The 18,404-nt window shown below is 41.6% G+C and overlaps 1 protein-coding gene across 1 annotated transcript in view; it reads left to right on the forward strand.

Moving 5' to 3' along the window:
* The window catches only part of LOC121963620 (voltage-dependent R-type calcium channel subunit alpha-1E), an 84,776-nt gene extending 66,372 nt beyond the window's left edge, over positions 1-18,404 (forward strand). Inside the window, exons 30-46 of the mRNA XM_042513900.1 lie at positions 55-219; positions 999-1,109; positions 1,194-1,274; positions 2,666-2,848; positions 3,029-3,120; positions 4,753-4,924; positions 5,091-5,218; positions 7,561-7,657; positions 10,064-10,169; positions 10,258-10,365; positions 12,470-12,570; positions 12,919-13,025; positions 13,202-13,373; positions 14,066-14,194; positions 14,430-14,577; positions 15,105-15,286; positions 15,680-18,404. Coding sequence (XP_042369834.1) covers positions 55-219; positions 999-1,109; positions 1,194-1,274; positions 2,666-2,848; positions 3,029-3,120; positions 4,753-4,924; positions 5,091-5,218; positions 7,561-7,657; positions 10,064-10,169; positions 10,258-10,365; positions 12,470-12,570; positions 12,919-13,025; positions 13,202-13,373; positions 14,066-14,194; positions 14,430-14,577; positions 15,105-15,286; positions 15,680-16,234 — 2,637 coding nt within the window. The 3' untranslated portion in view covers positions 16,235-18,404. The remainder of the gene's footprint in view (positions 1-54; positions 220-998; positions 1,110-1,193; positions 1,275-2,665; positions 2,849-3,028; positions 3,121-4,752; positions 4,925-5,090; positions 5,219-7,560; positions 7,658-10,063; positions 10,170-10,257; positions 10,366-12,469; positions 12,571-12,918; positions 13,026-13,201; positions 13,374-14,065; positions 14,195-14,429; positions 14,578-15,104; positions 15,287-15,679) is intronic.

Raw genomic sequence — 18,404 nt, forward strand, 5'->3', positions numbered from 1 at the left:
TTCTGTGTGTTTTTACTGTTTCACTCTTCTTTTTTTGCTCTCTCTGTTTTTCAGAGGGCCTGCATTGACTTTGCCATCAGTGCCAAGCCCCTGACCCGTTACATGCCCCAGAACCGGCACACGTTCCAGTACCGTCTGTGGCATTTTGTGGTGTCACCTTCTTTTGAATACACTGTGCTGGCCATGATCGCTCTCAACACCATTGTGCTGATGATGAAGGTGAGGATACAGAAGAAAGAAAAATCACAAAAGCAGTTAAACAGTATATTTTAGAAGGACCAGAATGAGAGGACAACTGGTGTGACAGGTTTTACCGTTATATACGTCTGTCTTCTCACTTCTATAACTGACGTACCATTTTCCACATTTCCTTGTTTGCTTATCACAGGAAAAACACACTGTGTGTTGCTTCTCAGCAACATATTCTGTCATGGACTTGCGACTGTTAACACTTTGGTTTTAAAATGAGCCGAGATGTGTCACTCCTTACTGGAAACATGGATGTGTAGAAAGTGTTGTGTCCTTTTTAAGCCCCACAGCACCATCTCAACACACTGTGATGTTTTCATTTGGATCTGCTGGTGTTTTTGTTTCTTTTTCGCCCCTCTCTCACTTCTATTTATTTCCTGCTCTGGTCTTTTCTTGGCCTGTGCTGGTTGTTCAGTCAGACAGACAGACAGACGCATGGTGACTCAGCCTGTATTAAATATTGATCTATAATGTCCAGGGGCTGCTATTTAGCATGACCTCATTAACTGTGGCTGCCACCCCTAGAGGAATGACTCCTTTTATAGTGCGACAGATGAGAGGTGCAGAGACTGAGGCACTATTTATGGGTCTGGAGGAATCTTCCATCAACCTGTAGATCTGCAGGGTGCGGGGCTGAAGTTCACACTCATATCAGACTGGTATCATGAGGTTGCAGTGAGCTGCTTGGGGCATATTCCACTTTTTTACAGTTTTCATAACACAGATTTCTGCCGCCTTTCTGTTTTCAGTATTATCCTGCCCCGACGGCATACGGGGCCGTACTGAAGCACCTGAACACAGCTTTCACTGTTCTCTTCTCTGTTGAATGCGTCCTCAAGATCATGGCCTTCGGGTTTCTGGTGAGAGAAAAGAGCAACACACGGCCTGAATGTGAATTCATGATCTTCTTTCGAAATGTCTCAGCATCTTTCCTGTTTCCACAGAACTACTTTCGAGACACATGGAACATTTTCGACTTCATCACTGTTTTGGGAAGCATCACAGAAATTGTCGTAGACTTGCAGGTAATAAGAAAAACATGATTCAGGCTGGGTTAAGCAGGTGGGGTGGGGATTGGTCTTTGGAAAAAAATCTTTCTGTAAACATTTCTTTTTATAATTTTGATATTTAAGTGAAATGTATTTAACCTGAAAAAAACAGACTTCTCTGCCTCCTCTTGGCTTTGATTTTCAGGCTTTAGAAAATCTAGCCCCTGATGGGAGACTTTGGCCAATGACAGGTCATGTCGTAGAGAAGGGGCTCTGATTGGCTGTTCTACATATGCAGTTGCATGTGAACGGCCCTTTGGTGAAATCCTGATTAAATCTCCAAAAATCCTGCGGTGAAAGTTACCATTCATGCATTGGTTACAACTGCCAGCAGCCCAGAAAAAGCCTTATAAAAGAGAGTCTGATAATAAATGAAATAAAATGCATGTCATTGTCACTGAAGCATTTCAGTGATGGAGAGAAAATATTCCTGATAGTTCAACCTTCTGCTAACTGGAACCAAAAGCTCATGGCTGCAGCTTCAAATTCATGTTTATGTATCTAGCATTAGCTAGAGCCTGAACTCACAATGTGTCATCTGAAAGGATTTTACAGGCCCAAAAGTTTGCAAAGAAATCCAAATGGTAACAGCTTTGGTATCACAGGATGATCAAAATGAATGACTAGTACTTGTACAGTTTCAAAGTATCTTCATAGAACGGTTCGTATGATACCCAACAAATTAGCGCCCCACAAATGACATTATGTACTTGACATAAAGTTACATAAGTTAGCTTTGGGCACGTAACTTTATATAGATTAGATTTAGGAAAAGAAACGTGGTGATGACGTACCTTACATTAAAGCACACTTGGTTTCCCATTTCAATCACAGGTGTCGTGGGGAAATTTCTGTGACTGTTAGACACCAACCTACCTCCTTTTACAGACTTTTGGTCTTTGTACTGCTTCCTTCTTTACTCTCGTCAGCGCATTTGTCACATAATGGCAGTCTGTCTAATTATTTGGGTTATATGTGAATTGTTTGATCATGATTACATTGATTATACATATAAATTACACATACTTTTTGTAGGTATATGTACATTTAGGTAAATGGCATGTTAGTGTATGTAGTCTGTCCATATGCCTGTGCTCGTCTGGTGGGAGGGGTGTCGGACAGAGGTTGGAGAGCTGCAGGAAAAGTGTATTTTTAAATTCCGGCAGGGTTGGGTTTTTTTTGCCTTTTTCAGAAAACTTCCTACCCCAGCTTTAACTATCGACAGATTTACTCTGATAACAGAGTGCATTTCCGCTTCTTGTCTTCTCTGCAGTTCCCCTCAATGTTAAGGTTTCATGTGAACATCAGAACTGTATTCTTCACTGTAAACAACATTTTCCCTCCCCTCCCATGTGTCCTCACTCTAGTCTGATAAGTTCAACATGAGCTTCTTGAAGCTGTTCCGAGCAGCTCGTCTGATCAAACTGCTCAGACAAGGTTACACCATCCGGATTCTTCTGTGGACCTTCGTCCAGTCCTTTAAAGCTTTGCCCTATGTCTGCCTGCTCATCGCCATGCTCTTCTTCATCTACGCCATCATCGGCATGCAGGTTAGAAAGATGCTTGATGGATCTCTGTGTCTCACTGGAGATGGCATATCGTATACTGTATTTACCAGTTTAATTCAAGTATATTTGTTTCATGATCATATAAAATCCTTAACAGTGGAAGTGCTTATGTCATGCCCTACACAGTTTAAATGTGTTTTTGTTGATATCTGTGTGAATCAGGTGTTTGGGAACATTAAGCTTAATGAGGAGACTCACATTACGCAGCACAACAACTTCAAGACTTTCTCTGGCGCTCTGATGCTGCTGTTCAGGTAGGACACCTTTAGATCTACAGTCCCGCTCTTCTGGTAACTTTGGACTTGAGATTAATGTAAAAACAATAGTGGGAGCTTTCCAATAATCCGATCTGATTTCAACACGTGTTTCAGTTACCCCAGAGTATTTACCATCTTTGTGTCTCAGTTAAATTGAGATCCAGTCGTGATCCAAACTACACCATTTGTTACAAGCTAAATAAAACATTTCCGTAATGTTGTCTGAATAATGTTGCTAGGTTGCCGCAGTTAGACTTTGCTGTCTAAGTTCTCAAGGGGCTACTCAGTGTCAAGAGCTGTTAGATGCTGCAGTGTACCACTTACCTCCTCAACAAATAGCGTCACAGACACTTTGAGATTTTTGCGAAGCAGAGTAGTGGGTCAAATAATGAAATAGCTATATGGACTAAAGTGTTGAGTGTTTATATTAGATTTATTTCTGAAATTGAAGTTGTTCTCTTAAGCCGTGGAGAAAATATGTATATTTTACACAAGATAAGAACTGTGTCCCTTTGGCTCTGGCTTAGAGCTTTGATCAGACCCTAAAAGTCCCTACCCTATGTGAACACACAAAGTTTCTGTCCAAGCGTGACCTGAGCTTGAACCACGGCTACAGTTTTGGGCCCAAGACCAATTAAAATCTGAATTTCTAAAATGATATAGTAATTTTTTTATGTTAAAACATTTATTACAAGATAAGGATTGAAGTGTTTTCTTGCACCACTTTAACTCCTTCTCCTCCTTCTGTTATGTCAATTGTCTGTTGTATGTCTTTGTCCTTGAGTGCACACGGTGGTCCGCAGATGATGATCACCACTCTCTGCTGCACATCACGCACAGTTTTCCCTGCTGTTGAGGCAAAAGCAAACATTGCAAACCAAGTCACCTTGCAGTTCCCCATCTCTCTTTTTCTCATTTTCTGTGCCTCTCTCATGCATGCTCTATCTCTCCTTCCCAGTAATCCACTATATTGCTCAATTGTTCTATCACTTTTTCTCTTTCATGGCCCCCCTCCCTCTTGATTCAATCCAGTGCAACTTCTGCCATTTAGGTATAAGAATATTGTGCTAGTTTAATAAGATTAATTACTTTTAAAAAATGAAAAAACAAACACCAGTTAATTGGCAAGAACCTGAACTGATTCAAGCTCAGGGGAGAAATTACAGGCAAGCCAAGGCCAAACCCTGCAGACCAGGTCAGAGCCAGTCAACTCAGGCAGAGAGCCAAAACCCTACTCTGGCTATCTAAACAACTTTTAAATTAAACATGACAGAATAACTAACTAGATGCATTACATTTGCAGTAAAATGAAAGTGAAAATGCAACTAGACAAAAGATTTAGAATAATGTTTAAAGGCATTAAATGTTCAGCACTACTGTGTACAGAACGTACAGTAAATGTATGTTAGACTACACATCTAGGTCTCACATCTGGATCCTCTGAAAGTTGTCTCTGAAGCGAGTGCTGAGAGACTCAATGCTTCAGTACCACCTTCCAGATGATGGCAGACGTAACTGTGAATAAACTGTGAGCTGGATTGCTCAAGTCCTGTGTTGTTGTGTGTGTGTGTGTGTGTGTGTGTGTGTGTGTGTGTGTGTGTGTGTGTGTGTGTGTGTGTCCCCGTCCAGGAGTGCCACAGGGGAGTCATGGCAGGAGATCATGTTGTCGTGTCTGGGGGGAAAGAAGTGTGAGACGGACCCCTCGCTTTCCCCAGCAGTACCAGAGTCTGAGCAGGGGGGCTGTGGCTCTGACTTTGCCTATTTCTACTTTGTCTCGTTCATCTTCTTCAGCTCCTTCCTGGTAAGACCAGGAAACTGGAGAGTGAATGACTCAGCTAAGTTGCAATGATACTTCTTTTAATGTTTGAACCTGATGTAATAAATTTACTGTCTAGTGTAGGAGGAGCAGCTGTTCACAAATGAATAAATGTCATTGCCCCTCCTTCCTCTCTTGATGTTTTGACCAGATGCTGAACCTGTTTGTGGCTGTGATCATGGATAACTTTGAATATCTGACGAGGGACTCCTCTATCTTGGGTCCTCACCACCTGGATGAGTTTGTCCGGATTTGGGGGGAGTATGACCGAGCCGCCTGGTCAGTGTCTCTGTTTTTATTCTACACCAACATTTCATCAACACTGCAGCTGTACATATACAAATCCTATGGTTTTGTGATGTTAAAGAGGAATTTTTATACTTTTCTGTATATTCTGTCACGTATATGATGTTACAATGTCCAGTGTTCATATTGCACATGACCAAAGTTTCAACACAGGTAAAAGTTATCTCTGTGAGCTTCAGACCATTTTGAAAACTCTATTTCCAACTTTTTTTTTTACTTTCGAGAGAAGCTGATGTCAGCTGTAGATGGATGTCTTCATATGGACATCCGCTCCAGTCATGTTACTGCAAGTGCTTACATTATGTAGACTACACTGCTACATGTAGCCACATGCTAACACATGATAAACATGTAACACTGTTTGCAGATCATTTCTCCCCAACTTCGGATCATGTTCCTGCTTGAAAATGTCTGCTTGTGAAGATTTTGTTTGAGAAGCTTTAACTGAGGATTTTTCGCATTAGAAAGTGCGGTAAAGAGATATGGAAGACCTGGAAATCAGAGCAGACTGGGCTTTTTTTGTGGGAAAATTAAAGAGACAGGCACTAAAACTGAGTGTTTCAGACAATGCAGGCGTTCCAACACAGACAGAATGAGAAAAGTAAAGTGTTTTCTGAATGTAAAAGCATGTAAACATGTTTGAGTAGAAACCAAAAATGCAAGCGTGAACCTGGTAATGAATATAATCGATCCCCTTTAAATTGTGTTCTAAGGTCACGCTGTGAAATATAAACTCTTATTAGTCCTCATCTACTTCAGTTGACAATGTGACAATGTTGGAGGTGAAAAACTGTTTTAGGGTGTCTGTGTCTAGCACATTTAACAGCATCTGAAATAGCAGCAACATACATGAATAACAACAACCATGCCCAAACAATTTTACCAACCTACAGAAAAGTACTCTTTAACGGAGCTGTATGGAACATTCAGTGCAAAAAACACTACTGATTTTTAAGACATAGTTTAGTGATGGCGTCCTGACCAGAGAATGACGTCACTCTCCCTCTGTGTTGTAATCTGAGCTTCTCTTTTTGTTTTCTAGTAGAAAGTCCAACTGTGCATAATAGTGAGAGTCCCTGCATGTGTATCCAACTGGCTAGCTAATTGTCACCACTTTCTGCCTGAGGGAAGGAGCTGATATACGGGGTGAAGAACATGGGTTGGGTTAACACCGTTTGCCCTGTTAGCACTGGTGTTGTTAGCACTGTTAGCTGCTAGCTGCCAGCTCAGCCACTCCAATGTTGCGCAGACAATCCTAACGCAGTCATATACATGTACTGAATGACGCTTACAGCTCCTTTAAAAGACCAATAATAATGACATGTTTTGTTCATGTAAAATATTTATTCACGTGTTACAGATTTTTAAAAAAAGTTTGATTTAATGCTGTTAAAATGTTCTGAAACTGTTCTTAGACGACAAGAACCTCACCGTACACTAAAAGGCTGTAATGACACACAACTAAAACCTTGTATGTTCTTTCTAGTGGTAGGATCCACTATAAGGAGATGTACAAAGTTGTTCGCACTATCTCACCTCCCCTGGGCTTTGGAAAGAACTGCCCGCACAGGGTGGCATGCAAGGTTTGGTTCCCCCGTATCAACAAACCCCCTCTGCCTCTTTCGTGTGGGATCCTTCCTGACCTCCTCCTATTCCTTCTCTCCTTCCCTTCACCAACTGTCACTGCCCCACTTGACCTTTAGGGGTGTGTTACTCAAGTCAAAGAATGACGAAGCTCGAGTCTCAGGGTACTAAGGCACAGGACGTCCCTCATTGAGGATTATAAGTCAACAAATGTCATTTTAAAATGCTTATTTTTTATGCAGTTGTGCAGTGCAATTTGGGGCAATCCTGTCTCTTTCTACCTTTTGGATCTGGTTTAAAGATGTTTTTAGTTCTCTCTCAACACACATGCAACGTAAGTATTTGATATTTGCACCAGATCCAGTGAGGCTGTCATTCCTTTGCTCATCTTGTCCGAGGTTTTCTCCTTTCCCAGATTTCTATGCCCTGATGGCAGCATAGAAAGAATACAGCCAGTTTTATTTCCTCCTACTTTATTCCCTACTCCTGTGCGATGCCTTGTAATAATCCTTTTTCTTGTATCTCCTCCATGCTCGTTCCTCTTCTTTACCCTCCGCCCCCTCCTGCGCTCTTTTCCTCCTCCATCCTTTGGGAATGCATTCCCCAACTCCTCCACTGTTATTTAATTTCTCCTCCAACATCATCCCTCTCCCTTCCTCCCCCTATTTCCTCTCCCTCCCTCTTTTTACCTCTCTCTCACCTCCATCATCATGGCTACCTGGCGCCCCCAGTGGTCGTATCCATTACACTGACATGTATGAGATGTTGACCAACATGTCGCCACCTCTAGGCCTGGGCAAGAAATGCCCCTCCAAAGTGGCATATAAGGTAGACTTACAACTAGAGCCACGGCCTTCGTATTTTAATCAACGAGGACAGGCACATCAATTCTCATTTTATGTGTCACACGTTGGAAAGCAGGCATTTTTTATGTTGTTTATCTGACGCAGTATGGCTTGTTGAAGTTCCAGTGTTTTTCATTGGCAGATGATGAGCGCTACAGTAATGATTTGCCTGTTTTGCTTTGCATCTTGGCAGAAAAATAAGACATCATTATCTGTTTGCTGTTATCTGATGAAAGAGTCTTGGTGGAGTTTATTTCTCTGAGCAGTTGTTGGAGAACATTAATCAGAAAGTTGTCAAACATCTACATGCTTAATTCATCTTTAGTCATTTGTTGAAGTCTGCGTTAAATGTTCTCATTCCTTTCATACCTTCTTCTCTGTTTCTTGCATTTACATGCATGCATGTTCCTCCTGCCTCAGCCCAGTGTTACATCTGTGTGTAATATAAAATGTACTGTGTGCAGTAGGCGATTTGAGTGGGGATGCCGTCCCCTTATTAGCAAAATGACCAAATTGCACACTTCTTGTTAACCTTGCGTCCCCTCTTTCCACCCTTTAGTAGCAGAAAGAATGCAGGGGCAAAAGGGTTGTTTACTTGAATCTGTTACTCTCTTCTGCTTGACTCGCTGATCATTTATGTGACTGAGGTTTGTGCAACAACCTCTGAAATATCAGCAGTCTAACTGTGCTGTGTACTGATAAATCCATGGCGCTGTCCGTGGTACTGAAGCAGCAGACGAATTTGTACTTTGCCGCCCTTCTGTCAGTTTCGTCTTGGATCTATAATATTCTCTAAACTCTTTAGCCTGTTAAAAATTAACAAATCACCTACTGACTGTGTATGTGTGTTGCTTGTGTGAATTTGTGAGCCTGTGAGCATGCTTCATCGTAGATGAGTGCTGTTCTCTTACTGCAGAGTGCTTTCTGTCTCTTTCTATAAAGATAAATAAACTGCACTCACTGTTAGATTTTCTTCTGCAGAAGGACAGGAGAGGCCAAGTAATTTTGTCTGTAATTATTTTTTTTACCTTGTTTTATGGATGGGAATTGACAAGATTGTATTGATACCTTTGGCATTATAGATCTGCCTATTGGTCAGATTCATTATCGATTCCCTTATTGATTCCTGATCAGTTTTCTGTGAGGACAAATGTAGGCCAGCACAGCCTTTCAGCGTCAATGCAACTGTTCAGTTATCTCTGAGTTTGAACCCTCTGTCGATAAAACGAGAGTCTATTTGTATAGCATTTGTTTTCATTTAGTGTTCTAAGTCAGAGAAAACAATTGCTGAGCCTGCCTGCATGACACAGACGTCATTATGACAGGATATTTATCCTTGCTAACAGACATGGTGCTTGGTTGGTAAGCACAGGCTGATACTGTCAGATACTTGGCAACTTGAGATGTTTCAGCATATTGCTGGTGTTTTCACCATTACTTGATATTATCATCTACAGACATTACAGCACCACTGTTGTCATCTTTTTTTCCGTGAAAGTAGTCACACTTTGAACCAATTCTACCTCTCCGCCATGACTCCTTTTTGTTGCAAGATTCCAGCTGCGCATGGAGCATGAGTTGGATGTCATTGTTTTGCACCGTGTAACTGTCTGAAAAACATGCCAGCATCAAGAAAAGGGACTGATAAGCTTGGAGGCATTCAATTCCAATAGAGAATTTGGAGCTGGATCTTCTTTCCCATCCTTACCTCACTTTGCTGAGGTTGCAAAATTGCTATACATCATAACTTCTTAATCTTGACAGTCACTTGTTTTCTCAAAACAAGATCAAATAAATAATAGTATAATTAAAAACTTGCCCTCTCCATCCTTCTGTATCTGTCTTTTGTGCTCTAATTTCAGATTTGAAGGAATTTAAATAGTGCAAACTATGCTATATGGAATCATGATTAAAATGCAAGCTGTTGCCCAGAAAGGTCATGGTTGCTCACCATTTATTTCAAGCTAGTTGCCCTAAAATCACAATGTGATTCTCTAATTAACTCTGTAACATATTAATGGACAAATAGGCCAACTCACTTATCATGTTCCAGCTGAGCGTTTCCACTTTGATCTGAAACGTACTCAAATGCTGTTTATAACAGAGCTACACAGTGACATTCCTGCCTGTGTGTGACCTTGATAATTTAAACGGTCTGTCAGCTAAATTAATTGTCATCTTGGGTTTTGAAAGATAAATACCACAAAACGGTAATTTGTTACTTTAATATGGTGACAATATTGAGTCCTTTTGACCACATTATAAGATGTCCTAAAACATGATGATCCACCACAGCCGCTCTGGGCTCCACTTTTGCATTGTGACATGTTGTATAATTGTCGGTGTGGTGGTTTGTGTCTCACTACGATGCTCTCTCTGCTGCCATCAGAGACTCGTCCTGATGAACATGCCTGTGGACGACGACATGTCCGTTCACTTCACCTCCACCCTCATGGCCCTCATCCGCACTGCCCTGGAGATTAAGATAGCCCGAGGTCAGATTGAGTATCAAAACTTGACAGACACACATGCGCTGTGATGTTTAACTCATTAAATTGCGCTTAATGGGTTTTTTTTCTTCAGGAGGGGAGGATAGAAATCAGATGGATCTGGACCTGCAGAAGGAAATCGGTGTTATTTGGCCTCATCTTTCTCAGAAGACTTTGGACCTGCTGGTTCCCATCCACAAAGGTGACACCAGCCTGCATCTTAAAGAGATGTTTTTTAAGTGGGGTTGTATGAGGTCCTTGATGCCACTCAGCACACCCTCAGTTTGGAGAAGCAGGCAGGAGTATCAACACAGAAGCAAAGTAATATACTGTTTTGGACAGGAGCAGCAAAACAGTTATTTTAAACAATTAAAACAATAAATATCAGTTTAAGTGTATATGTTGTGGATATTTTCACCACTTTATCTTGCCGCCAGAGAGCCCTTTCCAACAAGAACCTAATGCAGTCATCTATGTTTCCTTCAAGGGCCCTGACACACCACGCTGACGGTTGACCGTCAATTAATGTTGTGTCGTTTATTAGCATCTGTTTGTTCAGTTTTTGTGGTGTGTCCAGCATTGTTGGCACTAGTCGCTCCTTGTCAGCTTTTTTTTCAGTCGACTCAGCTTGTTGAATAAGATCACTCTGATTGGCAGTTCAGCTCAGTGGACAAGAAACAGAAAGCTAAAAAAAGGCCAAAGTCAAGAGGGCATGAGATTAAAACAAGCATGTCATAATTGGTAAGATTTTTTTAGGCTTTAAGCTCTTAAGCAGATACTGTTTATTTGGCCTGCTGCCATAGAGAGGTATTTCATCTCACACAGGGGCAGAACGTTGTCGGCTGTAGTCTTTGTGGTGTGTTCAGGTGCAACTTTTTGGCCAACCCACAGGTGATATAAGACAATGTAACAGTTGGCATTTGTTGTCCACCAGGGTCCTTTGACAAAATAACAATAACACAAACAAACTTACCGATCGAAGCGGCGATAGACCAGCAAGTCCCCTGTTCTGCAAGATAAAAGTTCTGCTTTTGTCAAAGGAGTCTGGTGACTTTAAAAAGAGTATAGAGAACAACTCTGTTCTCTTTCAGAAAGAGCTGTCTGACAGCAAGGTAAAGCCGTGAAAATATTCTCAATATATTGTACATGTACACTGATATTGACTTATTTAGGTGGCTTAAATACGTTTTGTTGCTGCCTTGTCCACAGTGATGCATTGCTTTGCTTCTGTGTAAGTAATCCAGTCTGCCTCTCCAAACTGGGGACATGCTGACCACCATCTTCTGTAGGTAATACACCGACTATGGATAGGTTTCTCAAACAATCTCACTTCAAAACTCTAAAGTTTTACAGTACTCTAATCCATATATCAGTGAAAAGAAGAAAATATGTTTTGCTGTCATAGCTAGTTGTAGCAGTAAATGGTAATTTCCATTTAGTTAAATTCATTTGATAATGTAATCCTGAGGGGGTTTATGGTCTGATACAGTGCCATGCGTAGACATTTTTGAGGACAGGTGCTCAAGTAAAAAGAAAAAAAGGTCAACCATCTGCGCAATGCATGCTTTTTAAAGAGTTTTTAAACTTGCGAAGCACGCCCTGTTGAGAGGTTTCTATGTTTCTGTCGACACCAGAAGGGCCCTTGAGGCCTAAGTACAGACAGTACATTTGTATATAGTAATATGCAGCAGAAATCTCTATCTAACCTACATGTATGGCGTCTCAACAGGTAAAATGGACTGCAGTTGTATAGGGCTTTTCTAGTCTTCCAACCACTCAAACTCAAACTCACTTTTTACACTACACGTCACATTCACACATACACAAAAAGGCGAAAAAAGGCAAAAAGGTACAAGGTGCTTCCTGCTAATCAGTAAACAATCATACGCACTTACACTGCGATGGCGCAGCAACGGAAGCAATTTGGGGTTCATTATCAAGCCCAAGTATACTTCGACATGTTGCCTGGAGGAGATGTGGATCAAACTGCTGACCTCCATTCAGAGGACGACCCGCTCTACTTTTGTAAGCCACAATCATATCTGTGCTACATGCACAGAGCAGGGCAACTTGAAGCCTTGCAGAATTAGAACATAGATGCAATTGTCCGCCGCTACAACCTGCTTTTGTTGAGAATCGATTCCTGGGTCCAAATTTTTAAACTCATTTTAAACTTATAAAAAGAAAAAAAAAAAAGGTCTTGCAAAAAGGGCACTTATCTAGTCAGACATCAAAAGGGCAGGTGCTTGAGCACCATCTCGGGTCTCTCTGTGCACATGCCTGGTCTGATGGTTTCTCCATTTCAGCCAGTGACATGACCATTGGGAAGATCTATGCCGCCATGATGATCATGGACTACTACAAGCAGAGCAAAGCCAAGAAGCTCCGACAGCAACTGGAGGAACAGGTACTTTTCTTTCTTACATGTATTATGACTAATTTTGAGTTTACAATACTCTCAAGAAACACCCAGCAGCCACTGATGTGCTGGATTTTATTGCATGAATTTGCTCTTTTTCACCTTCATTTAAAATATTACATTATGGATGATTTATGTTTGATTCAAAATTTAGCTTAAGATTAGTATGTACTATAAATAAGTCATATTTTAATTGAAATGAGTTAAGTTTGTAATGTATGTACAAACTGGAGAGACAGCACGTTCATCCAACATTTAATGTGAATTGTATGTCCAAAGGAGCGTATTTGTTTTAATTTCCCATCTCCCCCGTGTGTTTTTTTTTAATCCCCGCAGAAACATGCTCCGATGTTCCAGCGTATGGATGCCTCCTCTCTGCCTCAAGAAATCCTATGCAATGCCAGATCCCTTTCATTCCTCAGGCACAGTGCCGGATCTGCTCTGTAAATATTCAACTTTGATTTTCCCCACACAGTTATTTATATTGGTTTGTAGTTATTTATTCAAGCAGGAGTACAAAAATCTGGTTTTCTGGAGCTGGAATCTGGTCATTAACAATAATTGATTTAGCGGGTTTGTAATGCAGTTGCCCTGTCTGTGTCTGTTTGTGCTCCTTCAGCACCAGAGGAGGTTTTGTGGCACTCAGCCCCATCTCTCCACAAGAGATGTTCCTGCAGCCGCTGTCCCGCTCTAGGGAGGAGAAGGAGGAAGAGGAGGAGGACGACGATTACAGTTCACCCTACCACCCCTACCTCCACCCACACCACCATCACCATCATTTACACACACTGGTAAACACCTACATCTCCATTTTCATTCTGCCTAATCGCTGTCAGCAGCTGGTGAATCTGCTCGAGCTATCTGAAGGTGAACATAAGGTCAACAAAACCCCTCAGCAGTCAATCCCACAGTAGCCTTGTGGAAGTCTTGTGTTATTTTCTAATTTTACTACTGCAGGAGAATAATAAATTTATATATTTTAAGTGGGAAAATGCATTTTTTAATGAAATAAATGTTGAGTACACAATGTAATGGCCAGGTTTATCACACATTCATTTATTTGTGCCACCATGGTATCAACATGTAGCGCCACATATAGATTTTCTGTTTTTGAAGCCGGACTGCTCAGCATTATTAGATCATTTACAGTGTGAACAGTCAGCTGGTTCCTCTTTTTGACCCAAACTTCTCTCCAAGAAACTTATTGCTGGTGGCTCTGAAGCTTTGCCGATAAGGAGGAGAAACTACACAAGGGACTCTTTGGTGGAAAAAGTTTGTTTTTGATGATAATATAGGGGTGTTTGTTTAACCTTTAAGTGAACACAAGACCTATGAGCAACAGCTGTACTGGGACACAATGTTTATTACTTTTCTTCTTGTTAAACCATGTTAAGCACCTCTATAGAGACCGTGTTTGACTCTTGAGACTTGGAAGGAGAAATATATGAGTAACAAACAGCCCTTTTCTGTGGTTTTTGTGTAGGTGTCAGATGTAGTGGAGTATAACAAAGCGATGCAGCAAACCAGGCAAGATGCAACAGTTATTAAATCACCTCAGCGGACTGCATCGATCAGAGCGTCCTCCATGCCCCGACTGGCTGTTGATCCACAGGTAATAAAGACTGAATATTTATTCAAACCTATACTCAATATGTAACAAATCTTGTGGTAGAAAGTGTTTCATTTTTTTTTTTTTAATAATCCAATTTGTTTGTGGGCTTTTGACTCTACATATTGTGATCTACAGTATGTATGTATTTTTGTATATGAGAGAGTGTGTTTTCTGATTACATGTAAGTCGTTGTTACTTAAGTGATTCCTCCTCTGGTTTTTCGATGTGTTTGTAGCCCGGGATGTCAGCAGACAGTAAGCTGATGAAGCGCTCCTTCTCCACCATCGGAGACCAGTGTGTGAACGGCCTCTGGCAGGAGCAACACTCTCTGGAGAGAGTCAGCCCCGACGACACATACAGGCCTCGTCAAAGGAGCTACAGAGGTCACTGAATACACATTGCATCGCTTTATATGGTCTGATACATAATCATAACAATGTTTAAAAATCACAGAAGTAAAGTAAATGTTCAGTATCTGCATTAAGCTATTGTGCTTAAATTCAACTGCTTAAGAATCATAGTTGACTTTAATATTAAAATCAACACATTTAGCTGCAGTGGCCTAAAGGATTGAGTGAAAAGTCCTCATTGCATACTGAACATTGAATATTATTATTAGCTTTCAATGTAGAACCGGTATGTTAAAAGTCTGACTAAATATATTTGATTTAATTCAAAGTAGTTGAGCACCAGTCTTGAACTGATTTTGTCAGAATATGTTTAAGAAATGTAATTTCTTTAAGTTTAAATTATGTCATTGTACCTGTAATTTATGGAGTTAACGGTATGAATTGGGCCTTTGTATTGGATCATTTAGATGTAGTGGGATATGCTTTACACTGATATGTTAGGATGTATTTCTTTACTTTTTTTCAATATTTGGATTAACTAAAATCTACATGTCTCTTAGGTCCTAGAGTTAACCACAGAGAAACAAGCAGTCATGAGAGAGGGCGATCTAAGGAACGGCGCCACCTGCTTTCTCCCGATGTGTCCCGCTGCAACTCTGAGGAGCGCAGCCGTGAGCCATCGTGTGAAAGGGGACAATCCCGTTCACCGAGCGAAGGACGCACCCACACCTTACAGAGACAGGTAGGAGTACAACAAAGCCAGGCAAGTTCATTTAGATTGTACCATTCAGACACAAGGCAAAGTGCTTTGCAGGAGCGTAGAAATACATAAAATATAATACATTCAGAAAACATTAAAATTGCATTAAAAAACAATTAGTAGATACATTCGGAGAAAAAAGTGCTTAAAGAGATAAACAAGCAAAAGCAGTCTTATGCCAGTTTTTGTGACCATAATTTGTGACCCAAAGTGTGCAGGTTTGTGTTGCTCAATGAAATAAGGGACTGTTTCTTACCTGTGATTGGAGGTGAATCCAGTGGATCACCTGGAAGCAACCAGCAGTACTCAGTTTCTCCTACAGAGGGAAAAATCTGAAAATGAGTCTTATAGACTTTGTGCTTTTGTTGTTTTTAGGGGAACACATCAGGCAGCCCCGCCCACTCAGCCTCTGAGTCCAGTACTCCTCGTAATCGGCGCCAGCTGCCGCAAACACCCTCTCGCCCACGACCATACATCTCCTACTCCCCCCTGGTCTGCCAACCCCACTCCTCTGCCACACCAGCAGCCTCCTCTGAGGGACAGACTGTGCCTCAGGATGGTGCTGGTGGCTCCACGGAGACCTCGTGGAGACCTGACAAGGAGAGCATCCCCTTTACTGCAGGTCAAGGGTCATCTGGAGGTCAGGTCTCAGGACCAAGTCACCCGTCCCCTCACCGTTATATCTCAGAGCCCTACCTCCCATTCCATGAGGATGTCAGCGGTGGAGAGGCAGGCGATGGGCAGGAGACCCTTACTTTTGAGACTGCCATGGCAACCAGCTTGGGACGGGCCAACGCCATAAGCTCTGCCCCTCAGCTCAGACACTCCTGGCAAGTTCCTAACGGGCATTTCCGAAAGCACCTGGGCCAGGCGAGTCCGGCTGGAGCCAGCGAGCTGCTAAGTGATACAGACGAGGATGACCGCTGCTAGAAACCAGAGACGAAGAGGATGCACAGAGCGACTGGGTACCTCAGAGACACTCCACGTGGCGCAACAAGGCTTCAGCTCCTCTGTGGCTCTGAGAGACTTGTATTCTCAGCACCAGTAGCATAACAGGCAGGACTGAACTCCATTGCTAATTATCTGGATACTTGGGTGTCTGTCTGCAACGTGATCTTGTGTGTGTGTTTTAGCTGGAGGGAGCTGTGTGTGCGTGTGTGTGTATTTATGTGTGTGTGTGTGTGCTCTCAATAGAGAAAAGTTGCCAAATCAAGAGAACAGCAGAGACTTGACTGTACTATATCACTGCAGGCAAACCTAAGCATTGCCAAGATTTCCCACACGAGTTAGTGTTTTGATTGTTATTTGAACAAAATACGGTGAGACGTCGACCCAAGAAACTGATCTAAGTGCGTTTTGTGTAGGTGAACATAGAGGTAGCATGTACAAATGTAATACGATGAATGTATTTTAGCTTTTGGTTCTCATGTTCAGGTCATTTGAGAAGGTTGCTGTTGGTCTTAACTGTGTGTGGTTGTAAGGGTAGCAATGAAACCGGGGTTGATTCAGACAGTTTTTGTCAGTGTGCAACTGGCAACCAGCCATTCCACACAGTTCCTGTTTACAAGGAGAGTATCCACGTGGCTCATGGGCATTATACAGTCACTAATCAATAAGTAGTCAATACAGAAAGTCATGTTCTAGGCATTAAAGTAAGAAAACTTCTAGCAATGGTTATTTTTCTGTCCTTATGTGAAAATGATGGCAGTGTACCTTCAACTGGAGTAGCACAGTGCAGGTTTATGTTGTTTTTTGTTGACTCCGTGGCGTGAAAAAGATGCTAAAGGTCTTGAAAAGATTACAGAATCAGAGATGTTTTGTCTCAGGATACTGGACCGTTGAATTTGTAATATATTACCCACTGAAATCTTCTGAGAAAATGGACCCAAATGAAGGTGTGTGAAAATCAGAAGTGTCTCTTGCAGGCCAGTCAGCATAATATCAACATGACACAACCATCACACGGACGGGACCAGTGGAGATTTCACACAGGCCAAGTGTTCTGCGTCTACTCTGTCCATGGACTACAACCATCTGTAGGACAGACAGCCTGCGTGAAGGGAAACGGATGCTCCCTCTTCACATTTCTGTGCTGGAAAACCGCTGTCAAAAAGGTGACTAAAGCCATTTTCTCTCGGTTCGTAGAGCCAGGAACGCAACTCCTTTAGGATATGTTGCCTTTTTTCATGTGATGATGAGAAATTAACATCCTTTTTACATGTGATGCAACACGGATGCTTTTACAAAAGAGGAGTCACAGGCACAGTATGGTTTGTCTGTATGTTAAATGCCACATTGTTTTCGTCACGTTTTTTGGTTGGTAGAAACAAACATTACAGTATTTTCTATGCTCCAGAGTTATAGTATTTCCCACATGCATGATCACGGTGAGGTATCTGAGAGAGATGTGTCTTAGAGTTGCCAGATTGGTCTTATCTGAACTGTATTCATGATATTAAATTGGATTTTTACCAACAGAATAGGCCAAACAGCAGGCAGAGAAACTTCACAGCATCCACTGTCCATATCTCTGAACATTCCAAACATTATGATGCTCCCCCTAAATAAGATGTATATTTATATCATGTGCTGTTGTGTTAACGTAATATGTTGAGTTTGACATGTTTCTGAAATGTGAACACAGGACTTATCTGTACTGAGGATCCAAAGGCCAGAAGGGGTCACCTGCTGGAGTCCCCCACAGGAAGTCCTGGGCTTAAAAAAAAGATGTATTTCAGCAGAGAAAACTCCGTTTGAAGCGTGTCAACTCCAAGGCTGGATTCATTCAGTGCACAGGTTAGGTTAAGGCTTTAGCCTGTAGTTTATAGGGCCGAGGGTTGGGTTAGGCCATGTACAGTGCAGCCTAGGACGTAACATTGATGTCCATCTCTGTACAGAACAACCTATTCTGTGCCTGGGGAAGCTCACCCAAAGAGTTCCCTGTCAAGCCTGGATTTCATAGATAGAGAAGCTTTCTGGTAAATATGTAGTATAAACTGTACAAAATAAATCCATGTTTAATTTATTGCACCATTTATATTTCATTTGAAATATGATGCCTGTCTATGACTTTAACATAAGAAGTGTTTACATATCTGTT

Source organism: Plectropomus leopardus, chromosome 3 (assembly GCF_008729295.1).
Source record: "Plectropomus leopardus isolate mb chromosome 3, YSFRI_Pleo_2.0, whole genome shotgun sequence".
In the NCBI taxonomy this organism is placed as follows: Eukaryota; Metazoa; Chordata; class Actinopteri; order Perciformes; family Serranidae; genus Plectropomus; species Plectropomus leopardus.